This window comes from Gavia stellata, chromosome 8 (assembly GCF_030936135.1).
Source record: "Gavia stellata isolate bGavSte3 chromosome 8, bGavSte3.hap2, whole genome shotgun sequence".
Lineage (NCBI taxonomy): Eukaryota > Metazoa > Chordata > Aves > Gaviiformes > Gaviidae > Gavia > Gavia stellata.
This window is the reverse complement of record NC_082601.1, coordinates 4832501-4857500: the sequence shown is the minus strand read 5'-3', so window position 1 is coordinate 4857500 and position 25000 is coordinate 4832501. Positions and strand designations below refer to the sequence as shown.

At 43.1% G+C, this 25000-nt stretch overlaps 1 protein-coding gene across 1 annotated transcript in view; it reads right to left on the bottom strand.

Annotated features, from left to right (window-relative positions):
- ZEB2 (zinc finger E-box binding homeobox 2) overlaps positions 1 to 25000 on the bottom strand; it is a 115281-nt gene that overhangs the window by 2318 nt on the left and 87963 nt on the right. Inside the window, exons 4-9 of the mRNA XM_059820161.1 lie at positions 23911 to 23982; positions 17263 to 17451; positions 16353 to 16567; positions 13725 to 13833; positions 10875 to 12844; positions 8663 to 8843 (exon numbers count right to left, since the gene is read on the bottom strand). Of these exons, the coding sequence (XP_059676144.1) occupies positions 8663 to 8843; positions 10875 to 12844; positions 13725 to 13833; positions 16353 to 16567; positions 17263 to 17451; positions 23911 to 23982 (2736 nt within the window). The remainder of the gene's footprint in view (positions 1 to 8662; positions 8844 to 10874; positions 12845 to 13724; positions 13834 to 16352; positions 16568 to 17262; positions 17452 to 23910; positions 23983 to 25000) is intronic.

The following is a 25000-nucleotide window of genomic DNA, read 5'->3' as shown; positions in this document are numbered from 1 at the left end:
GAGATTAGCCTGGAGAGAGGACCTTTGTTTCTTAAAGTTTTCTTTGTGTACGTTCCTCATGAATAGCAGGAAGCCAACATCCTATCTTTGTGCCTTCGCCAGTGGTGCCACGCAACCGCAAGCCAACCGCTGGCCAACCCTTCCCCACCTATGGCCCCCCAAGGCGAGCCCATCGCAGTTTACCTTGGGGTGCGCCCTCTGCACGCTACGGGTCTAGCAACAGCAACGCGGAAAGCTGGGACTTGAGTCCATAAGGGGTTTGCTATTGGTGGGAGGACCAGGGCTGGACCCACACCAACCCACCGTGGGGTTCCTCTCCTCCAGCCCTCACCTGGAGGAGGAAGCCCTCAAGGACTGAAAGACGTTTTTCTCCCACCACGTGAGCAAATACAAATACATACATCTGCCACAGAAGCATAAGGGGTTTCTAAATAAAATGTTGTCAGCCACTCGCTGAGTGCTAAAGTAGTGTTAAGCTGCAGAAAACAGTATTTCCTTTGGCATTTCAGGCAGTTTCGAACCAATGTTTGAAACTCAAAACCAGTGCCAAGCCTAAACACATCTGGTTGATCCCAGGCCACAAATAGCACAGGAATGCCTTCAACACCTTCCAGAACTGCCATACTGAAAGCTTAATTCCAAAATAGAGCTGACAAAAAATACTTGTCAGCATGATGCCACACGACAAAACTCAGCAAAGCATGATGCAACCGTGAGATATCCAGACATAACATATGGTGCAAAGATTGGAATTAGTGAAGACCGATCACCAAACTTAGATTGCAGAAGGCAAAAAATAAAATCAAACATTAGTACCTTCAGCCAGGTTTTTTTTCTTTTTGAAATGTCAAATTATAATCTTAGTGTCATTCAACTGAATGCTCCAGCGTGGTGCAACCATGCAGGCGGGTACAATGCCATTTGGGCATTATTTTATATTTTGTGCTATTTTTACACATGTGAAAATGCTGGTATTTGGTGCCTGAAATGCAGAGCCCTGCTTTGCATGTCTTATTGCTAGAGCAGATCATTAGGAACTTATTAGTGAACTGGCCTGATTCCTTGGCTGTATTTATCATACTTAGCTAGTGTGGCATGTGACCAGAACAGGAATAAACTTCACACCAGAGCCCTCCCATCCTGTCTGTTGTAAAAGTGTGGTATTCCATTAATTCTTAAAGAAGCAAGTGCAGGGAGAGGAAGAGTACGGCGTAGGGTAGGCGAGAAAACCGCAGAAGGGCAGGAGATGGAAGGGCAGGAAGATGGAAGACCATCACCGGCAGTGTCAGCGTGAAAGGAAATCCAGCAGGAAAAAAAAAAAAATGTGTTCAGACCACTGAAAGATCTCGACTTCCAGGAAAACTCAAGCTGCTCCTTTATGAACCTGATCTCCTTTCTTTTCCTCTGCAGTTACTGCCAGGACTCGAGAGCAGGGAAAGCCAGGCATTGAAAAAAAATTTCACTTCCATAACAAAGTCACTAAGAACGAATACTAGGGAATATGCTAATTTTTTGCCCGATCTAGTCACAGCTACCTTCAAGTCTCACTGTGAAAGTTCACATTTAATAAGGTGTGATTAACGAATGCTCAAGGAAGCCAAAAATTGCATGTTATGAAATGAAGGGGAGATCTGGCAGGAAGGAAAATACAGGAGAAACCACAGATAGAATAACCTAAGTGACAGTGGATGCCTGGAAATTGGGACTCAAACTACATTTCTTTGTATGAGAGTTTTCTAAGCTTGCACACATACAGGGTTTCTTTTTTTTTCTTTATTTCCCTTTACAGTAAAACTGAAAATTCAAGCTTGATATATTGAATTACAGTTGTATTGCTGTAATGATCTGTTTCCTAAATATGCATTTCTGCCAATTTAACCTGTTGGTTAAAAGTCAAGCTTGAAGAAAATTCTGGGCTTTGAGCGGTACACGTATTTTGGCTTTGAACCTCCAGTCTTGACCTGGGGGTGCACCGAATCCAGAGCCGGGACGCAACTACCTCCCATTCCAAGCACAAGTTTGGCCACGACGGGGAAATCCCACAGTCTTAGCTGGGGAGATTTTAGCACGGTCAAGTCACTTACTCAAATTAGCTTAAAATCCCAAAGCACTCTCCACCTAAGCACTCCTCAAACCCCAGTGCTGCCAGAAGAAAACCCTCACGGGTAAGGTGGAAGCTTTCCCAATGCTACCAACCACCCAGCTGGATGCACCAGATACGCCTGCCTGCATCCCTGCCTCATCCCAGCTGCCCTGCTGAGCTCACTCGGAGCAACACGCTACCATCCCTCTGCTAGTACCTCCATAGTTGCTAATTTTGTTCCTCTTTTGTTCCTCGTAGACCTTCTGCTTTTCCTTGGCACCTTTTCTTGTGTCCTTCTCCTCACTGAACTTCTGCCCACGCTGTCTCAGTCTCTCCCTCTGACTTACTTTTCCCTAACATCAACAAGCCCAGCCCTTGTCTTGTTCCACTTCTCAACGCCCCTCCCTCTCCATTACTTCAAATTTCCTGATTTTTTTGATGCTCCCTACACCCTTCTCACCCATTTCCCTTCTCTTCAAGCTGTGCTCCACCCAGTTGCCCAGCACTTTTCCTCTCCTCAAACAGAAGTCAACCACCTCTGCTGCTTCTCATACAGACTTGCTTCCACCCGCCCTTCCAGAGGCCGGATGATGTGCTCGTCCCTCAGTCTTTGCCCGCTTTGCTCATCCCTTGCACGCGGCGTTCATTCAACGCTGCACCTCCTGCTCCTCCTACCTGGGGCCTCCTCCCCAGCCAGCACAGAGGTAGCCTGGCAGGGAATCATCCATATTTTATAAATTAATTCAGAAACGAGAAGATTAAAATACTTCATATTTTCACATTAATTTATATTATTACTAAAAAGGCTATACTAGAGCTATTTAGTCTACCATATCCATATCAAGGACTCAGTTTTGATCTGAGGGAACATGACAGCTTGAGCAAAGTTCTTTGTTCAGACACCACACAACATACCTTAACAGTTCGCAGCATGCAGCTGTTACAACACTAATTGAAATATGTTTTTAAATGTATCAGGTTTCCGAACATTTGCAGAAGAATTATTTTTTTTCCCGTGTGCAAACCCCAGTAATTCAGCCATTTAATCCCTACAATGCATTAGTAGGCCATAAAATAAAGCTGAAGTAAGATATTTTACACTGGGGGTGGGGAGAACCTACAGTTGTAGGTGGACAGGAAGAACCTAAAGTTGTAGGTAGATGGGGACAACCTACAATTGTAGGTAGAACAGGAGAACCTACAGTTGTAGGTGGATGGGGAGAAACCTACAACTGTAGGTGGACGGGGAGAACCTACAATTGCAGGTGGATGGGGAGAACCTACAGTTGTAGGTGGACGGAGAGAACCTACATTTGTAGGTGGATGGGGAGAACCTACAGTTGTAGATAGTCTCGGCTGCTTTATCAGCTATTTGGCTAACACACAGTAAAAGCGTCGTCATGCAATGTCATAACATCAGTAGAATAGAGATGGGTCAAAAGGAAGCAGATTTGAACATCCCACCCCACGGGTTTTACCCGGCCTCATCTGAGATGACCTGTGTCGTCCATGGGGGATGGAGCTCGGAGAGAAGGACCCAAGGCAGCTCACAGGAGGGCTCACGAAACACTTGTGTGTCGTCAGGTGGATGCCTGATGTAGATGCTGCATTTTGCAGTGAAACTAAATGATAAATCTCTCTCAAATGTCTAAAAGGGAAATGTTTGGGCTTTTTTTTTTTATTCCACCATCTGCAAAAAGAGGTTCCCACAGGGGCTCATGCTCAGTTTACAGAGGGGAAATTATACCTAATCTGTTTTCAAAGTCTCTAAAATTGCATTTCTGTTAAAACAAAACAACAGAAAAAATCTCTAACGTAAGTATCTCTGAATCTTCCTGGGCTTTGACTGAAAAGCTATGCCTTTCCCAATTGCAGTGGTATAAAAGTCATAAGACATCAAATCATAAGCTGTCACTGGTCCCAGACTAAGTATCACCCATCCTTTGCCTAAGGCAAGTGGGTCTTTTTTCTATGGGAGGGGGCCAAACAGAAATCCCATTCTTTGGAGGAAAGAAGGAAACATTTTTGTGACAGTTTGTTTTTATTTTTTAAAGGCAGTTCTTTTGAAGCTGCTTGGGGGGCTGGATGTTAGATGTAGTCCCGATGGAGATGGATTAGTGGCCAGAGCACAGGGAAGCGGTCAAAGGTGCAAGATAAATGCAATTTATATATAATTGCCGAAGCTGCACCTGTTCCATTTTGAATAGGAGACCTTGTTTACAGAATAAATTTCACAAGCATAGAATATAGCCTTTTTTTTTTTCTTTATTTGAGTGTAAAATGGGGGATTCTAAACTTGTATCAGAGTAAAGCAAGAAAAAATAACCTTTAAATAGCATGTAAATTTTTTATGAATCAAGCTCTAAATAAAGAAAACTCCTGAGCTGGGAATTCAAAATACTAGCCAGAGAGAGCTGATTTGCTACCGGGCTCAAGAACAATATTTAGTTTACAGAATCAATCTGGAAATAAAACTAGTGCTTGCATCAGCATGAAAGCTACAAAAATAAAAAAGAGGTCTTAATAAAATATACAGTGGGAAAGGAAAGGATGAAAGCACTAGCACAGCTATGAGGCCCTCGACAGCCCACACAAGTAATAAAATAGAATATGATGTAATATAGAACAACAATGAAAGGATTTAAAATTTCTAGGTAGGATTCTGAAAAACTGTTTCCAGCTTTTGTTGCAGAGCAGGCACGCCGCAAGTTTCCTTGCGAAGCTACGATAAAGCTGGTGTGTAGCAGACACAGGCATTGATGACGGCAGAACAAACGCTAACCTTCACCTTACTCCTGAATCAGCCCAATGCAGCGTTGATGACAAAGGCGGGGCTGGATTGCTATCCAGGAGCCAGGATATTTCTCTATTTTCTAGGCACTCCGTTCTGTTTGCTCTCCTGCTCTCTTACCCACTACTGCTTTCCCTCCTTATCTGCAATACAAAGATTTTTTTGTTTGCCATATGGCACCAATACTTTGCCATGAAGGCAACCATCTTCTTCACCTTTGGTAAGGAAAGTGTCTCGAACCTTGTGCTGAGCAGCTTGCAGAAATCTGAGATTAAATGCATGCAAATGAAGCAGTACCTGCTCAACTAATTTCAGCCTGACCAAAGTTAGGATGAGTTCATAAGACTCCACAGGAAAATAATGTGAGGACTGAATTCCTGTGCTACCTGCCATGCTCTGCACCCTAATTACACGCTGCATCCTCTGATTTTAAACAAACAGGGTCTTGCGAAGTTCAAACTCTAAAATGGACACATAACTCCTCTTAAAATTAAATGACATTCCAAGATTAACTTGGCAGAATTTGGTCCTGCAGCAAGCAGTGGCCTCTCCACTAAATTTCAGTTCAGCCAGAACCAATGCAATTCACTCATTGCAGTAACACAATAAATTTTCCTTCTCCACGTGAAGCTAGATGCTATTGCAAAATACCGCTAATACTGCATAAGTTAAGAATTATGGATTGTGAAATTTGGTCCCTGTTTTCTACTGTGCTCAAGCTGTGTCAGGCACAGCATACAGAGGCAATCACAGAGAGCTCCTTGATCTGCGGCCGCATGGTTGTATCGAGAGCTCTTGGGTGGACACAAAGAACTGGCCAAATCCCATTCTTCTTCTTGCCCTGGCGGGGAAAATCAGCTCCACCACAATACCTATGACATTCCTGTTTTCTCCTTTACAGTAGTTGCTGTTGCAGATGATTAAGCCAGCTCGTGTAGTTTTACATGTCACTGTTACTTTTTGCTCCAAATAATTTCTCTGGGGTAAATCTTTAGGGGCTGCAAAGCAGGAATGTGGCCTCTGTCTGACTCTTTTAACCCTTGTTCTAGCATTGGTTGCAATAGGTATGTGGACCATGAGACGTGGGGACAAAGAAAAATCTAATTGTTCAAATGTCAGAAAAAAGACCTAAAAAAGAACATAGATTTTTTTACATAGGAAAAGGGACATCAGTATAAACAACATCCACTATTTGTGCTTCTCCAGGAAAGACAGGAAGTGTTCCAATTCCTCCTAAAATATGTTTTTAATGAAGTAACAAGGGATCGGGATCAGCCGGTCAGAAAACAGCGACACACTCAGAAAAGAACCTTTTTCTCTTTTTTTAGGTTTCAAAAAGCTGCTGCAAAAATCTGGGCCTACTCTTCCAATGACCCCAAATGCAGAAGACGGCTTTACTGTCAATTCGGTTCCTTCCAGTGAACACGGGCTGCAATTTTGCACCTATGTTATTAATGCAATTACAAGCTTTTTCCAAAAACTATCAAATTAATTTGAAATCCACTCAAGACGCGTGCTAGGCCATTAGCCAAAGTCCCCGTGCAGCGTGCCTCCTGAAGGCTGTGAATGAGTTATGGAGGGTAGCCCAGCCAAGGTCTTCAGAGCTCCCAACCACCTCGATGTAACGTTAGCGTGATGCGCGGAGGCTCCATAAAAGCAAACGCATCCTTAATAATACTTCACACTTTATATAGCGAGTTCCATCGCAGGTTTTCAGCCTGCATGAATTAAAATTTACAACACCCCGGAGAAGCGGACTGGTATCATTTCCCTCTATTTCAAAGACGGGCGAAGGCGAGAGGAAGATGAAGCAACTTGCTGAAATTCGCAGAGGAAGTCTGTGGCAAGGCAGAAATGAGCGCGGCGCTCTCAGCCTCAGCGCCTGTGCCTTTGCCACAAGACCATCCTTCCTGTCTCTAAATGCCACACTCGAGCTTGATGATGTGCTGCAGTTCTAGCGTATTAAATGTGACACCGTATACACGTTCTGGATCATAAGGCTGAGTCCCATAAAATTGACAGACGCAGAGCTGAGAAGCCGAAAGGGACAGAGCAAAGAAGGAGAGAAGTCCCTACGCCGCAGCTGTGTGGTATTTTTCAAGGCAGTAGGTTCCCGTGCTACTTAAGGACCAGAACATATTTTTGCTTTTACAAATGCAGTTTATTTTGCAAATCAAGGTGATTGCACACATTTCAGCTTGTCAAATTTTCAGCCTTTCAACCATATGTCTGTCGACCTTATGGACTACCAACTTTATGGGATTCAACCATATGTCCAGATCCCGATATATATGAAGGCCAGTTCTAACATAAGAGCTTTACGGTAGTAGTGTAGTAAACCATAATGTTTGCAGATGGCTGTAATAAAATCATTCAGGAGAGGAAAGGTGCAGGGACGTAAAGCCTTCAAAGCTTCTTCTACTGAATAAACAATTTGATCTGAATAACGTAGTGGAGAGCACATTCCACCAATGAACTAGCTGATCTAGTCCAAAATGTTGCTTTTAATTTTCTTTCCTAATCCCACATGTATTTTAACTTCCTTTTTTATTTTCCTGTGTGGGATTAGCTTAAAATTTGGAAGAAAAGTATAAGAAGGAAAAATAACAAAGTAAAGAATTTTTTTTAAAGGCACAGTCCACTTCTGAAGTGTAAATTTTTCAGATGTGAAATGCCAAATGGTTATGGGTGGCCTGGAAGATGTATTAATAGAGAGGTAGAAGTTTTTTACCATCACACGGTGAGATTGAAGGATGATGTGACTTGCTTCATTTCCTGAAGTGGGACTCAGCTTTCAAAGTTAAGGAAAGTTTCCTCCTGAGTAAGCTTTTTCTAGCTCTAGGAAGTTGGAGTTTGGTTTATGTCCTGCTGCACAATAATTCACATGATAATTCACGTTCCCTTTGTCTAACATAACTTGATATCTCTATTATTTGGGGAGCTCCAGTCCTGCTTTCCCCTAACTGAAACATGCTGAGCTGATGAATCCCCCTCGGAGACCTCTCCACCTCCGGGCTCATGCCTGTCCTGGCTGACGGCCGGGCAGGGAGCACTGCCTGCAAGGGGAACCACGGCCAGCATAGGTGTGATGGAGGGTCTTTTTCAAACCAAAATATTTTTTAAGCTGACAATCCGCGGTGAGCTTTGGCAAGCTTCCTTGAACCAGACGAAAATCAGTTCCTGCTCAGGAAAGAAGGAAACCTTCCCCGGGCATTCACTGAGAAGTGAAAAAGCGAAATGCAACCTGCCTGCGCTGCTGGCATGCGAAATCATGGTGAGAGCAGCCCCCGTGGGCTGTTTACTTTCAGATAACTCGGCCAGAGCCAGCTCTCGCGCTGCTAACGTCAGTGGAAGTTTTTCTATTGGATTATATTGTGCGGGGTCAGATAGTGTCTAAGAAACGAGAAATACACTGTCACTCTTCCTTCCCGTGCCAGACTTTGTGTCGACCAAGTTGCACTCCTTTCTAAGTGCTAGGGCCTGCCTTGTTTGAAGAGGGCTCGTCCTGCGAGATGCTGAGTGCCACGATTGCCACCGCACTCAACGTGACGCGAGCTCACCTAGCATCTGCCAAGATTCACCCCATCACATCCAACAGTCCTTTCCCAAGCAATAACCATTAAAGAAACCATTAAAAAATAACGTGACCTGAGCAAAAGGTATTGTTTCTTCCCTGTTGAAAGCCTCAGCACCTGCAGAACAGTTCATTGCACAACTGTAGTCATGAAACACTGTGGAGAGCGTAGCATGGACCTCGACCCTCCCCTCGGCGCGGGTGGCCGCCCTACCTGTGTGCTCGTATTTGTGTCGCAGCAGGGAACTGCTCTTCTGGAATGTCTTGTCACATAAGTCACATGCGTACATGCCACTTTCCGTCTTCTTGATCTTCTTTCGGGACAGACAGGAGTCAGAGTCCGTCATGTCGTCGAGGCCGGACATGTAGTCTGGGGTTCCATCAAGCAATTCTCCCTGCGAGGGAACCACCCGTCAGCGACACCGGCTTCCACCACCGCTCCTTCCCACGGACGAACCAACCACCCCAGAAAAGTTAAAGAATGTCTTGCGCAGGATGGTGGTCCCTCTTAGCTTAGGAACCCATTGGTAATGAAACTACAGCTGATGGGACCTGTGGAAATAAGGAGGAGCCTCCTACTTCTCTGCCTTCAGCCAACTTTCTGGTATTGAGCGCTCTGCAATAACACGATTTACACAAGCGGACGGTGTTTATCCTATTGGCACTAAATATTTTCGAGGAGGGGAGGCTCCTCGTGGATGGCACAAGGTATTGTAATATTTTACAGGGGTGAGTGTAAGCAACAGCTAGGAGGTCGTTCCTTTCAAAACACTGAAACTTGGCTATCTTCTGTATCTGTAGAAAGGTTTTAATTGAATTTTATATTTAGGTACAAATGTTATTATTATGCAATCCATTTAAATGTATGTCTCCCGACTAAAGGCCTCAAGCTATATTTTTATATTTAATTTTGTAATTTGAAATAGGGAATATTAATAACACTTTTTATCAATGTTCTATCTATGTTAAAACAGCCTTCAGCATTAAGCAATAATGAATGTGGATCAGTAAATTATTAAATTTCTTGATATTTATTTTGTCTTGATCCAAAGAGAGTGCAAACTTGCATGATAACATACATTTCCATTTGCTATCACACAGTTCAGTTTTCTTAGACTAGGTTTGCACTAATTAATATTAGAGAAGATTAAATAGGCTTAAATACATTTACAAAGAGGGCAGATGTACTGTAAATTGGAATAGTGGAACAGCTGTTATGGAGGTGCGGTGCTATTTATGCTCCTATTGTGCAAAGAGGGATTACAGCCTATAATGTAAAACCATACCTGATTTTCACATTTGAAACTATAAAACATTTACTAGTCAGTAAAATTACTAATAGACCATAATAGGACATAGGGGAACATGCGCAAATGTAAAAAAAAATTATTAATCTATAATCAGTTAATCTCATTTAACTAAACTCTGTACATTATATCTGAATACACCCAGCAAAAAGCTATAAAAGTACGTGACTTCTGCAGAGCAGCTCTTTGCTGTAGGCATGCAAGCGGCGAAATCCTTTACTACTCCTGTATTGACTCTGGGATGACCTGAGAAAAGGATTAAAGGTTGTACTCAGGCATGAAGAAGTGCTGACCCAGATTACGTGTCCAGGGAAAGACTTTGTCTGTGATTAAGGGCCCTAGCTGCTACCTCTCCAAATAATTTCATTTAATCTCTGTTTTTTTTCAAAGCTGTTCCAGATGACTGGCAGGATTAGAGGACTGGTAGTCTGGGAAGGGCAGTAGGTGGGCTGAAGGAAAGGGCTATGGTGAAGCAATGCATAAATCATCCCCCAGACATTCAAGAGAAGAGAGACCGCCTTTCCCATGCATGGAGGGTGGACAGTCCCCCAAAAAACATGGAGAAGGAAGCTTTGAGGGCTTTCAATGGGATAGGCCTGCTACGAGGCCATATGCTTAGAGGGATACAGCTTTCCCTCCAAGTGTGGGGGTGATTCCCAAGAGGCCTCCCACTGCTCCTTTTCCCCATGGTGAGATGTAGTTATGCGCTGCAGAGATCAGTTTCCCTACAAAGTTTCCTTTTTTTTTTTTCCTGCAGGATGGGATTTTTAATGGATATTATTATTATTATTATTATTATTATTATTATTTAATTCTAATAAGAAACGACTGAGCTCTTAACAGAATAAAACCATAAGTGTTATGCCTATTCAAAGGTATTGATACCACTGCGGAATCCAAGTAGAGGTACTCTTAAGGTAATTGCAGTTTGTTTTCCTACTCCACCGTATTTTTGCATGTTCAGACTAAAATAAACTCTGCTAATTTTTTTGGAAACGTTGAATATAGCTTTGGGCTTTTTCTTCTGTAAGAGGACATATCACAAAATACTAAATTCTAGGACATATCACAAAATACTAAATTCTAGCCTTTCAAAAGAAAATGGTTGCAAGAATTTACCTGAAATCCTTGTTTCCGCTGGTACTTTCTCCTTTGCTGCATATCGGCAAAAGTAGCTGCTCCAGTTGGGTAAGTATAGGCCATATGTGGTAGGAAGCTCATCTGATCTAGTCCTGGGTATGGTCGCAGCCCAGGAATACTGGTCTGGACTGGTGGCATAAAAGTGGCTGGGGGAAATGCGCTCTGTGGTGGAAGTGTTGTGTATAAAGGTTTGGCACTAAATGGGTTCATACCAAATACTGGGTTAGTGCTTTTATCCAGATTATTTGAATTAGAAAACTCCTTCTTGATAAAAGTCAAGTTCAGTGGCTCATCTGAGTTTTCAGATGATGAAGAAACACTGTTGTGTTCTAAATTTACACTATTAGATTTTGTTTTGTTCTTTGTGGCTATAATACTTTTGGGTTCCTTCATTTGTTTTGGTAAAGACAAGTCCAAAGGCTCAGCCTGAAGCTCCTCAGAAGAGAAACTGTTTGGAGTGTAAGAACTACTGTGGGAGTTTTTAGAAGATGTGGAAGAAAGATTTAAAGGAGAAGGAGTATTGCTCCTAGAGTGGTCCAATTTATCAACTGGTTTAATATTGGTAAAATGAGGAGGTTTTGTTAGCCTGAGAGGAGTATCACAATTAGTAACACTGTTATGGAGTTCAGCTATAGATGGTGAAGTTATAGAGTCCACAGGCTTTATCGGAGATCTGGCTGACAAAGAGTCTTTAGTGGGAGTGTTGTTGGTGGCAGCCAGCGCCACCTTGGCACTGGCCCTTTCCAGTGATGGTGACCTGGAACTTGAATACTGGTAGACTTTTCTTTGTTCAAACCATTCCTTCACAAATTCCTGAGGAAGGCCAACAGCAATGGAAATTTTCAGTAGTTCATCAGAGTTGGGTTCCATATTCATAGCATAATATGCTTTAAGTACAGACATGTGGTCCTTGTATGGGTTGATGGGGCTAGTCATTCCTTTCTCAGAAAGTACTGATGACAGCAAGAGGGTTTGCTTATCAAACACTCCAGGTTTGTTGGGAACCATGTTCTCGTGAGGCTGAAGGACTGCCTTGATTTCTTCGTTCATTTTACACAGGTAACGCTCATGCTGATGCAACGGAATGGGACCAGGAAAGCTTTCTTTACAGAACTGGCATGAAAATGGAGTGGATACGTTATGGTTCTCTATCATCTTGTCTTCAGTTACCAGGTCTATTAGGGTTCGCAGCTTCTCTTTTTTAATGTTATTGAGCTGCCTCCTCGAGTCTGTGGTTAAGCTCTGGAGGCAAGCTTTGGCTTCATTGACTTTCTCTAATGTATAGTCAATAATACTTTTAGTGGCACCATTATGACTTACTACTGGAAGACCCACGGGGGGAATATTGGGGGAGGTAACTCCTTGTTCCTCGGCTTGAGAGCATGAATCCTTCATATGGTAAACCTTCAACTTGGAGATCTCTTCGGCCTTGCAGTCCATTTTCTGCCTGGAAACCGTGTTGTCCACAATCTGTAGGACCTTCTGCACCTCACTTAAATTACTGCCTACCGCAGGAAACCCAAGCAATGGTGCTTCCATCCCTACACCTAAGTGCTGCATTGGACTTTGAGCAGAAGCGTGAACTCCTAAGGGGCTGGTTGCTCCAAGTCCACCATTCATAAAAGGACTAGTTGCACTAAACCCATGTGAGGCCATAAGAACCTTATATTCATTGAAATCTAGTGGTTCTGTTTTAATTTTCAGTAGGCCTGTTTGCTCAGACATACTAAGTGGTTTGCCATTCTCCAGCTTGTTTCTCAGCTGTGTAATGGCTGAATTAGTAGGAGAGGAAGATACAGAATTAGGAGAAGAACCCGTCTTGATATTGTTTCTCATTCTGCCATTTACAGAGATTAAACCAATACACTTCTTGCTGCTGATGTGCGAACTGTAGGAGCCAGAATGGGAGAAACGTTTCTTGCAGTTTGGACACTCATATGGTTTTTCACCTAAAATGATAATTAAAACCAAATGTTAATTATCATTGCTGATGATGTAATGGCAAGCGATCGCATTTGATACCCAACTGACCGTCTGTGTGTCCACTGATTAATAGTGAGGAAAATACCCATTGTATGAATATGGCCACACACCACCACTGCTTTACCCTCCTCTTTCTGCAGGTCTTGAGGTCAGTTTGGACCCATGGTCTCCAGCCGCCAACAACCACCAAGGTGTGAGATTGGCTCCAGACTGACCATTGCAAGTCACAGGTAAGTACCCTGTGGCGAAGGGAGTCAAATCGAATCCAGACTGTTCAGATTTTATTTGTTTCTTCATTTTTTTTCCTTCCAAAAAAAGGAATTTTCACTGGAAACGAGCACGGTATGAGAAACTGAGTCCTGATGTTAGGACCTCCACGTCTGCACAGGTGGAGGTTTGTGACTGGACGGAGCCCGGTGGCATTTCGCGTGCTGAACGCTGCGTCAAGCAGGAGAGCCAAAATGCGCAAGTCATTCAATAGGAGACGCTTTGCGCTTACTCGTTATCCGAGAATATGAGCTGTATGTCATTTGGGGGGACTTTTCGTTAGGGAAAATATAACGGACTCTTCAGGGTCCCACTGCACAGAAATGAGTGAACGCTTCTGAACTCAAACTGCTGAACAAACAATCCGTATTATTTGCAGGAAGCTTTACTATTTCCAAATCTTTCAGTGAGACCATGGTATTAACAGCATGATAAATGAGGATGACTCAGATATCACTTATGAAATACCTTGGTAGCTCCAAGAAGCCAGAAGCAGAACTGTGTAAATTTTAAGCAGTCTTTAAAACTCAGCTAATTAAACAAAATGCAAATGAGCACACCAGCACCTCCGCTACTCACCACTGTGAATTCGCAGGTGTTCCTTCAGATGGTGTTTATATTTGAAGGCCTTGCCACACTCAGTGCATTTGAACTTGCGGTTGCCTGCTCCTTGGGTCAGCATTTGGTGCTGGGAGGAAAAAGCAAAAAAAAAAGATACCAACATGAATGTTATGCAAGAGAAACCATGAATTTCTAGCTTAAAAAACAAAACCAAAATTAATGTGGCTCTGAATTTATCAAGCGGACCAAAAGGTCTGCATGTACATTTATTTGTCTCATCAGTGTTGCAATAAAAATCAAAATGTTGGCAGTAAACCGAAACAAATGAGAAAGTACTTTCACATGAGTATTCGATATTTGCTTTAGAATTATTTCCTAAGTCTCTCATCAGAAATGTGTTGCTTTAAGGTATCTTACGATGAGAGAAAGTGTTTTATAAGAAGATTTGTGGCTCTTAATATTCCTAGCAGATTCTGAACATGTGGGACTCCGCTTGTTTAAAAATTCTGTTTACTGCGTGTGTAGGAAAGACAGAAACACTGTCGTTAGTGGCGTTTCGAGTAAGATTTAATTCATTATCAAGGAGAAGAGACCGCGTCTTCGGCATGAGATGCTGCTGGAAATGTTTTTTAAAATCACAGAGCAGCACGGAAGACTTGAGCTACCTTTCGTGCCATGTTTTCCCCCGGTGCTCTTCTAAGGGGCGAGGGCAAGTTGACCGTTAAAAGTGGCATAAAACTATAATCAAAGGCAGCTGACCTTTTTGCAACAAGCAAAAGAAGCCTCATGACTTTGAATTTGGAGAGAAAAAAAAAATTAAAGAATTTAAAAATATTAATAATCATTCAGCCAAACACTCTGGATGCTCAAGGTAGGAGGTCAGCCTTTTGCAGGCAGCCACGACACAAAAGCCTATTGCAGGAGCAGGGACGGGGAGGCGGGGGGAGAAGGGGAAAAAAAGAAGGGGGAAAAAAAAAAAAAGGCAGCGCCGAAACGGTATGACAACTGCGAGGGTGTGCTGCCTCTTCCCACATTCCTGGCGAGACAGATGGTGTTACATGGGACACAGGGAGGTTTGTTCAAACAGCAGCAACCTTCAAAGATCAAGCAGAGCCCAGCCCGCCGCGCGCCATTGAGGGACCCGCGCTCATATGTTGCTGAGTTGCATAAACAAACAGCAACAGCTGTTTTGTCTCCCCCCATCGCCCTCCGAGGACTACTATAAACTTTAGTTGTGCCACTGTTAATATGATACAATCATTTTAATTTACTAATTGTAAATGCCATGAGCAAATGAGGGGACTTTTCAACACCAAAGCTACCATTCATAATGCGCCAGCACCAGCGCGCTCTCGCATGTGAAATTTCAGGCGGTTACGTTGGATAAATATCTAGGCGGGTTTTTTCTTTTTTCCCCCCGGTGTTTCTAATGATACGAAGCAAAAGAAAGAACCTTACGGTGGATCAGGTTAGGAAAAATACACATGTGAAAATGTGTTTGCCTACTGGAAAAGCCACGGGAAGGAAAGAATAGGAGAAACCGCTCTAGAATCATTTATATTGATTTAAGATCAAGCGAAAGATACGGTTCTCTTAAAAATGCTAATTGCAAAAATGGCGCGATTAGGAGATGTGTGTTTGCCTCACCGAATTTACCTTATGCTGAGAAAAACCTACCAAGAGAAACACAGCCGATCATGATTTTCAGGTTTTTAAGAAAAACAAATACAGCATAAAGCCTTTATAATTTGACACAATGCACGCATCTGTTTATTTAAGTTTTAACCACGCCATTTGAGTTTCCATTACAGCCCTCCATAAGACGGGTTTTCAAAAGTAATTCTCCGGTGAGGACAGGAGTAGTTTTTCTGCTGGTGTGTAAAGAGTTTTGCGGCAGAGGTCTATCGCCAGCCTGTTTAGGAGCACTGGGGAAGCTCAGTCACCTGTTTGAGATACGCAGCATTTCCTTAAATGCAGCACTGATATAATATTACATGCATCACATCGAGGAAAAAACTGCTTTGATTTATTGCAGATCCGCTGCCGGGCCATACAAATGATAGCGATGCCGCAATTCTAGCGCGTGCATGTGTTAGTGGCACAATCACAAATGATGGCCTATATGTGCTGTAGGAAGAGTTATTCTAAAAATGTGTAATTATGTTTAACAAACGATTATACCAAATATGCGTAATTTCACGTGATTGAAAAGGTTACTCAAAAAGTAATGAAAAAATATTAGCGGGTCTTTTAGTATGTCTTGGAGCTCCTATTTGCAACACTGCAAAGTAAAACTAGGTGAAAAATGGAATTAAAATTGCTGAGATGTTTAATAATGTATAATTAAAATGCTACAGTTTCATTCACTTTTTGAGGAACATAAAAACGAAACTAAAGTCAAGTTAAAGTGCAAATAAAATTTCTAAATTAGAAATTAACACACTCATTCGATCGTGAACATAAGACTATTAAATCATATTAGAAGAGACCATCAAAAAATCATTTAGACCTCAATTAAAGCTATTACCATTAAAAGATCTGCATCTTCAAAATGCCATGAAAAATTAATAATGATTGCCAATCAAAGCAATATCGTTTCTCTAAGGGGTTATTACAGAAAGAAATCACTTAAAACCAGCCCCCCACCTGATCTGTCCCTGGCTTGTGTGTCACCATATGCCGCTCGAGCTGGGTGCGGTAGGCAAACGTGTAGTTACAGAGAGGGCACGAGAAGTTCTCCTCGTTCTTCTCGTGGCGGTACTTGATGTGCTCCTTGAGGGACGTCAGGCGCTTGTAGCCCCGGTCGCAGTAGGGGCAGGTCAGCAGTTGGGCGAAGGCATCTGGAGTTCCAGGTGGCAGGTCTGCGCCCCGGGACGGGGGGGGAAAGAGAGGCAGGCCAAAAGGTCAGCAAATCAATGGCAGCTCATGGGCTGATTGCCCGGGATGGTATGAGAGGAATCGCTGCAATCTGCTGCCCGAGAGGGAGGGACGGCGCTTCCAACCGGCGGCGGGAGGCACCGGCACCCACGCACGCCCACGGCAGACTCGCAGGACCCGCGCAGGACCCCGCTAGGAAATCCATTACGGGCATCGCTCCTCCCGCAGACCTCGCTGGCTGGAAAACTAAGAAATACTTTTCCCAATCGATTGGTGATTTGCATACCAGCCCCAGCTCATTACGTTACATACGCCATTGACCGAATCCTTCCTACCAACGCTTTTCCAATTATTTATCAAGGCATCGGAGAGCAATAGGCCGGCTACCCCGTCTTTTGTTGCTTTAAAACTCTATTAAAACTTCCCAAACTCCCAACGGGGGCAGCAGCCTTTCTCCCGTTTGAATTCAGCTCTTCAATTCACCCGCCAAATAATACAAATTTGCTGACTGAAAAATCACAATACACTGAAATTACAGCCCCAATCTTTGCTCATGAAATTCCATGCCGCTGCAGCTGTTCTTCAATTTTTAAGGTAAACACCCAGGCATGTAGTGCATTTATAATTGCAACAGCTGCACGAGGTCAGGATACTGGCTAAAAATGAATTACAGCCTCACCATTTTCTTCTTGCCCATTGGCCTCTGGAGTGCCAAGGCGAGACAGTTCCTCGGGGGCTTCGGGGTAAATAATGGCTGTGTCGCTGCGCTGCAGGTACTCCGCTATGCTGACTGCGTGCCCGTCTCCTTCCTCCAGTTTCCTTTTGGCAAAATATTCCTCAAAGTCCGACGTGCAATTTGCGTTCTTCACTAAAATGAGAGAGGGGGAAAAGAAAGGGGGTTTGAGTGCCTCCTCCCCCAGAGCTCGGGTCAGTTAGCATCGCAGGCTGAGCCGGTGTTCACACTGGAGCTACGAGGCTGGGGCTGCAGCTGGATCCTCGCTCTCATCGGTCTTGCTCCAGCTCCTAATAAAATTAATGTGGGCTTTCCACCAGCATGGATGGAAGTAAGGGTGGGCAGTTAAATTAACAGGAACACGGGCTCTGCGGGGCAGTAGGAGAAGTTTATGAGGCCTGGGTAATGCAGGTAATCCTTCATCTATGGAACCTGAACCTTCAGGGGGCTCCTGGGGGACCCATGGCTTTTGGCATGAGCACAGCTCAACCTACAGGGCTGAGCTCAGCTGCCCCCAGATCCTGCAGACCCCGAGACATTCCCCGCATCGGAGGCGGTAGTTGCAGGTAGTAAAGACCCCAATCGCTTCTCCTCCAAGGCAGGTCCTGCCTCGGGCTGCCCTTCCATAGTGGGCAGAAGAAGAGAATTGCTCACAGCATCTTCCCTTTGGTTTTTTTTCTCCCTGAAAAATTAACTTACAGTGGCAGAATAGGTTGTTTAAAAAAAGTATTGCTTCATAGATTTCTACAAATAGAACCACATGTTTTAGACCATAACAGTGATACCGAGCCTAAAACCACTTCTACAGTCTGTACAAGAGTTTTCCTACTTTTCCTTAAATGTAAACCAATTTTTTATTGTCCGTGCAATGTCCATGAAACATAATATATGCTCAACCACAAAACATCCTGTTACTAAAAATATGCTTTTCTCCTCCATGTATGAATACTGCATACAGGAAAGACCTTAAAAACTCTGGGAGGTTATAGACAAATATTAATATAACTATACCAGGGAAAAAAAAAAAAAAGAGCTGATCATCTTCTTTCTCTGATTTTTTTTTTTTTTTTATTAACAAGTCTTGGAAGACTCGGTGGCAGGGAATTAAAGATACTTGGTTTTAACTGACCGTAAACGAAAAGAACAGCTTATGATTGATTACATTTTTAATGTATTTCTCCTTAGGTGAAATAAGAAAATGAGGCAACGCCATAAACTGTTCTACAGTTCATGTAAAAGTAAAATATTAAATGGCACAATTCTGCTCTCACTGACGCCAGGGAGCAATATGGGGAAAACTCATGGAAATCAAAGACGTTGTGGCCCTGCAGGGTTATATTGGTTTGTAACCACTGGAAATGAGAGACTAACCAGCTCCTTGGTGTTTAGAAATGGGTAAATGCTTTGCCTCGCTTTCCTACAAAAGTGGAAGGTGATGCTGGCAGTCAAAACGAGACGTGGCCTCTGACTGGGGCACAACTGGAAACCTGAAAGCGCCTGATTTGAAGCGCTGATCTCACAGAATCACAGAATCACTAAGGTTGGAAAAGACCTGTAAGACCTGGAAGATCATCCACTCCATCTCGCCATCATCAATAAAAGTAGATATTCAGCTATGCAAACAAACCTCATCCCTTTAGCCAATAAAATCAAATCTGCTGGCTGAGACAAATATGCCCTATTTTTCATATGAGCTGAGCAGCTTCTCAACTGTTCTGCAGTATTTTAGTGACAGTGACCAAATGGCACTGGTCATGGGACCCTGTTTTTGGAAGAAAACTTCTGTTCCGATCACAGAGGTTTCGTAGGGAATCACTACAACACCACAGTGCTCCTCCCTTGGTCCTTCTGTAGCTCTTGCTATCATTTGTTACTAGCATGAGAAGCAATACCTCCTTTTTTTGCCCCAAAAAAAGCAACTTCTATAGAAGGGCATGAGTACGGAGAACAAGACCGAGTACCTTCCCTCCATTTTGTTGCTGTGAGAGAAATACAACAAGATGGTGGTCACTGAAGTACACCTTACGCACAGGAGCATCAATCTATGTGTTTGACTTCGTTTTTATCAAAACAAAGCTGAGGCATTACTTTTTACATTGGAAACCTGACTTTTCATTCCCTTGCTATGCCTAGACCTTACAACTGTAGCAAGACCATCCACTCTCCCACTTAACGCTACCCCATCTCTTGGCTTAGCGATAGATCGAAGGAAAAAAAGTTTATTTCTTGCTGGATTCAGGCCATGACCCAGTAAACGCTACCTGTGAAGCAGGGAAAGAGAGCTGTTCTCCGGCGGAGATATTGGAGCAGGAAGGGGAAAGGGTGGGATGGCTCCAAGGGAGAAACAGTCCCTGTCCTCCTCCTCCAGGCAGGCTGGGGGGTTTTGGCGCTTGCAACTGCATTTGTAGGATGGGGATCCAAGCCACTGAGCAAGGCCTGAGTTAATAGTAGGAGCTTCAGTCCCAAACTCAAACCCAAACGAGGTTCTTCCTTCCCGGCCCCCAGGTCTACCTGGAGGCTGATCCAACAGGCTGTGGAGGGCTGCTGCGATATTACTGGCCTTGGCTTCCTAATTCTCTGGATTATTTAGCTTCTATGTCTGTGCATGCAATCCGGGAGCTAAAGCAAATGTTTATGTCTACATTATAAACCCCTAAAAACAAGGGGATTTAGTGGAAAAGCTGACAGATCCTTAACTGAAACAATACAAGCAGCGCTGCGACGCTGCAGATTAACATAAATAGCAAAAGGTGACTATGTGTATCTGGTTTCTCACCAGCGACGTTACTGACAATTCAGACGTGGCTGGAAGCTCACCCAGTGTTACTAAAAAGACCCATCTGATAACCATTAGGTTTCTCTCTCGATTTCTGGGGGGAAGGCTTGCTTCCCCCCCTCGTGCCCTACTTTGTTTTCCATGCAGAAAGTCATGTTCCCGGATTCCTCATGGGCTGACACTGCACACACATTGCACATCCCCTCCTGCGAGGCAAGAATTTCAGCGAGATCTCCGGCGGGTGACCTCACCAAATAAGTCTTTTTTTAATTAATTATTGGAGCCTGGAGAGCAGAAATATTTTCAGCTCCAAAAGCTGATGTGGCCGTGTCACATAAAAATAAAACGCATTAAGGAAAGCTATCTTTGGAGGCATTTAGGACCTTTCAAGATAAAGTGAGAGAGAGGTTCAAGGAGCTTGGGAGACCAGTTATTTTGTGTGGGAACTCGTCCTGTGAGATGGTGATAGCTGCCCTTAATCGCAAACAAAGCTAATAAAACCACAGCCTTCATTAGCCAGGAAGTGAGAGGCCCCCATTGGTACACACAGATTACAGCCTGAAAACGGTCTGTCCTCCAACCTGCCAAGTTTTACTTCTGTTTTCCTCCCCCCAAAGGTTTTTTTTTTTCCCCTTTTTTAAATTACATTAAGAGATCTTTACTCGAAGCTTGTCAGATGTTAGTAATCGAAACCAGAAAAAATTTTCAGTTTGTTTACAGGGAATTTGTTAATCTATTTTCTGCAAACATCCTAGCTGTAATAAATGTAACAGGTACAATAAAATAAACCATAGGAATTTATTAATTCACATTTTAAAAACACCTTCTGCAAAACATCATTTTGTCAAGCAACGATTTCAGAAATCCCAGAAATATTTACAAATTCATTTTGCAGGACCAAAGACTAAAATTTTCACTCTAATGGTCACTTTTGCTTTTCCACTACAAGGCCTCCATGACTCATTTATAAAAATGCAGCTGATTGATGTATGGATAACAAGATTTCCTTTTTAAGTACCACTAGGAAGTGTCCGTTCTGACAACAGCCAAATAGTTTAGTAATGGAGACTTTTTCTTTTAGTTTTCTTTCTCTACTAATGACATTCTGCAGCGAATTTGATGCTAAAAATACACCACAGTTGTTGCATGCACCTTCAGCAACTTTGCCAGTTGGATGTATGTGAATGAGTCTGAAGCTGTACCCCCTATCTCTGTGCTCAGTCCAGGTCATGGAGCGCTACAAGATCTGGTGTCAAGAGAGAGAAGCACATTGTGTTAAATGAGAGAAACCTTCTTGGCCCATCTGGAAGAGCCCGTGTTAATCTGTAGGAAGACCCAAATGGCTTTCTTGGACACCAGAAGGTCACTGGGGTATGGCTTTTGCTGAAGATGGAGTCACTGATCCAACTTCTTTCATTGGGTTGAGTCTCAGCCTCACCTCAGCTATTTTGTTATACATCAGTATTAAATCCCCCTACTACCTGCAGGGAAGAATTTAGGCTAGACACTCAAGACAGGCCCAAAGCCTATAGTGAGGCTGAAGAAGAAAACTTTTACCATTTTCCAGACTAGGTAGGAAGGATCTCCAATGGCTCAGGGACTGACCTCCTTCCTTTCTTCCTCAAATAATGGTTGGGGCACCTCAACAGGCAAGCCAGGGGAGTTTTTACTCTGCGTGAAGGATGCTGCAGCTCCTAACTGTCACCTGGCATCCTCCACGCAGGGTGAAAAGACTGGCAAAGGCATTTAGTTTATCAAATGATTTAATATGACTAAATAATCTGACATTGCTCTTGAGAGACTAAGGAAACTGCAGCCGTTACAGAAACATGTTGTACCCAATCTACCCAGGCATCAGCCTCCACTGAAGGAGTTGGCTCCGAACGCCTCAGTGATAAAAGATTTGAATTAAACACTAGCAGAGCACTAGACAACGCGTAATGGTTATTTGACAAAGCCACCCATTGCAGCAAATAGCAATTGGAGTAAAGAGGAGGCTGGGACTTTTGCACGGACATTTGGGGAAGGAATTGCCAGGTGCAACATCCAGAGCAGCGTTTGCATTTTAAATGCAGGCCACCTAAATGCAAAGCACTCTTTGAACCACGAGTCTGCAGTGCACCAAGCCGGGTAGGGGCAACCCTTATCTTTGCCCCCGGAAAACTGGTTTCAGAAGAGGGAGAACACCCCATGGACCCCATGCAAAGTTAGCGGCGGGGCTGTGCGGAGGCTCGATGGCACCTTGACCCCAGAGAGATGCCGTGAGGCCGAAGTTGAGCAGGCAGGAGAGACCATCAGATACTGGAAGGGAAGGGGCTAAGAGGACATGAAGTCTTCCCCCTCGAGCAGACCACATTGCAAGTATGAAAGAGTCGAGGCCTGTTATGGTAAGGAAAATATGTGCAAAGGAAGTCACACGGACTGATAGGGGACCTCAAAGGCTCTGGTAATGGTAATTCAGATAACCATCAAGTCTTATTTCTGAATAAGATGACTTTTAAAGTCCTGTTTCTCCAAGTGCTAAGCACAATTTGTCACTTTATTAACATCCCTTGGAAATAAAAAAGCTTTGAAAATACATATGTATCCAGTTCTGTATGGCAATGTCGTTAAGTATATATGTAATGATAAACTGTGCCTCAGTGCCACCCTCCTTTCAGGCATAATAAATCTAATGGATGAAAAAGCAGTGATATGGTTTTATTTTCCTATTATTTTCTCCCATAAGAATTATAAAGCAAATTTCTCGTGTTACTTAATAAGAGCATTGGGGTTTTATGTGGGTGTTACCAACATTAGGAAAGTGTGAGTAATAAAATCCTTGCAAGACTTAGGTACCACCTTTTACAGTAATATTTGTAGAGGGCATTACCTATGAACTAAATCTCATCATGGAATGCATAGAAATGTGCTTATACTAGAAAACTCTCATTTTTGACCATGTAAATTAGGGCTACCTGCAACATCTCAAATTGTGACAAAATGGAAAAGAGTCATTGGGTGGTGTATGGCATTCAGCTGCTGGGGATGGAGCGGGGCCTTGTGGCCTTTAGAAAGAACGTGGTAAACCCCTAAATTCATTTGGATTAGAAAATAGTAACAGAAACCTTTTGCTGTTTTGCTCTGCTATAGAAAAAAAGAGATGGCTTGGAGATGATGCCTGCTAAATATCTCTGTCCCCTTTCTTGTTCCACAAAATGTATTGATTTCTAAGAAAAGGGGAAAGAAAGAGATGTGGAAAGTGGAAAAAAAAAAAAAAAAAAGATTAGCCAGAAGCATAATAATCTCATAAATATGCATTTAAAGTATGTGTGTCTGTATATCTATGTAAGGGGTTTATGTGTGTCTTGCTGAAAAGATGTTTTCAGTCTCTGAAGTAGCTTACTCTGCGCACCACGCGAACCTGGGGTTGCCAAGAAGGGTGCGCCCCATCCTCATTATCAAGTTCTTTGTACAGTCTCTCTCATTAAATGATGACTGTATCTTGGTCCAGCTACTTTAAACTACACGAGATTCACCCTCGCTGGGAAAACATCTCCTCGTGCTGCTGAAAACTATTAGCTTACAAGGATGCAGTTAAAAGGAGTTAGGGGCACGGGACGGGTAGCAAGGACACTCACCGAATGAGTTTGTCGCTGCCCCATTGCGATCGAATTGGGGAAAAAATTAAAAAAAAAAAAAAGGAAAATTATGGAAATGTTTTCCAATTGTTAAAGTGAAAGCAAGAAAGAAATTGTTTTGTCACTGCTTCTCTTCAGGCACAGCTAATTCTACATGATGCAGAAGAAAAGTGATGCTCGTATCATGCAATGCCTTACCTGTACCATTGTTTCCAGCGGTCTGAATTGTGGCTTCAGGCCCCATAGTGTCATAATCTTCCTTCATTTCTTCTGTGAAATAAGCATGCACACTTTTAGCATTTGCACGTTACGGAATTGCTTACAAAGCTAGGGAGCACGCTGCGGGTAGAGGGAAGATGCTGCTAAGGGAAGGGGAGAAAAGGGCTGGTGTGGACCTCTATACAATGGCTTTGTTCTGGCAACTGAATGACTTCAGCGGTGCTGGATGGACGAGAACTTATTTACTTTAAACATGACAGCGAGTGGTGGAAAACAGAACGATTTGTTCGGAGTAAATAAAGGGCTTTTCCCAATATCAAATCTAATAAGCAGCCGGGTGATAAAAAGGGATTTTTTTCTTCTTTTTTTTTTCCGCAGTTAAAAGAAGCAATCAGTTACCAGACACTGTAAGATCTATACCTGGAAGAAACTGCAAATACAAAAGGAAGATATAAGAAGTTCTTATATCTCTATTTCTATCTATCGTCACACCGATCTTCTGAGCTGTCATCGTCATTTTAACCTCATTTGAGGTGCAGCATGTATTAATATCAAGTGGTGCAGAAACGTGACAAATTCTCAACTGTGGGCAGTTCTCCTCTGCCCCTACGATTTGTTTCTGTCTTCTGTGCACTCTCTCTGAGCTGACAAAGTCTGCCTTTATGGCCATAAATTGGGTTAATTCACATGCAAATGAGCATGATATGTGTAGGATTATTTACTATGTATTTATCATGGATCGGTTTACTTTCCCTGAAACTGGGAGTTGGGAGCGTGTTAAAACAGCATTTCGAAGGGGCTGGATGCAGCTCCATCACTGGGGAGGACGCTCATTTTCATAGACGTTTCAGCCTGCCTCGGCGTGCCTGTCAAACTTGGTTTCTCGCTGCTAATTTGTTAGTTCATGTGCAACAGGTATTCACACATACAGCCTGGTTAAGATTTAACCCTCCAAATGATTTTCACAGGCAAAAATAAATATACATAACGTTTCTTTCTCACCTTTTCAACTTCTCCTAAACGCCAGCCTTTCTTTACTTGAAGACAGGCACAAAGATACAATCTTTTT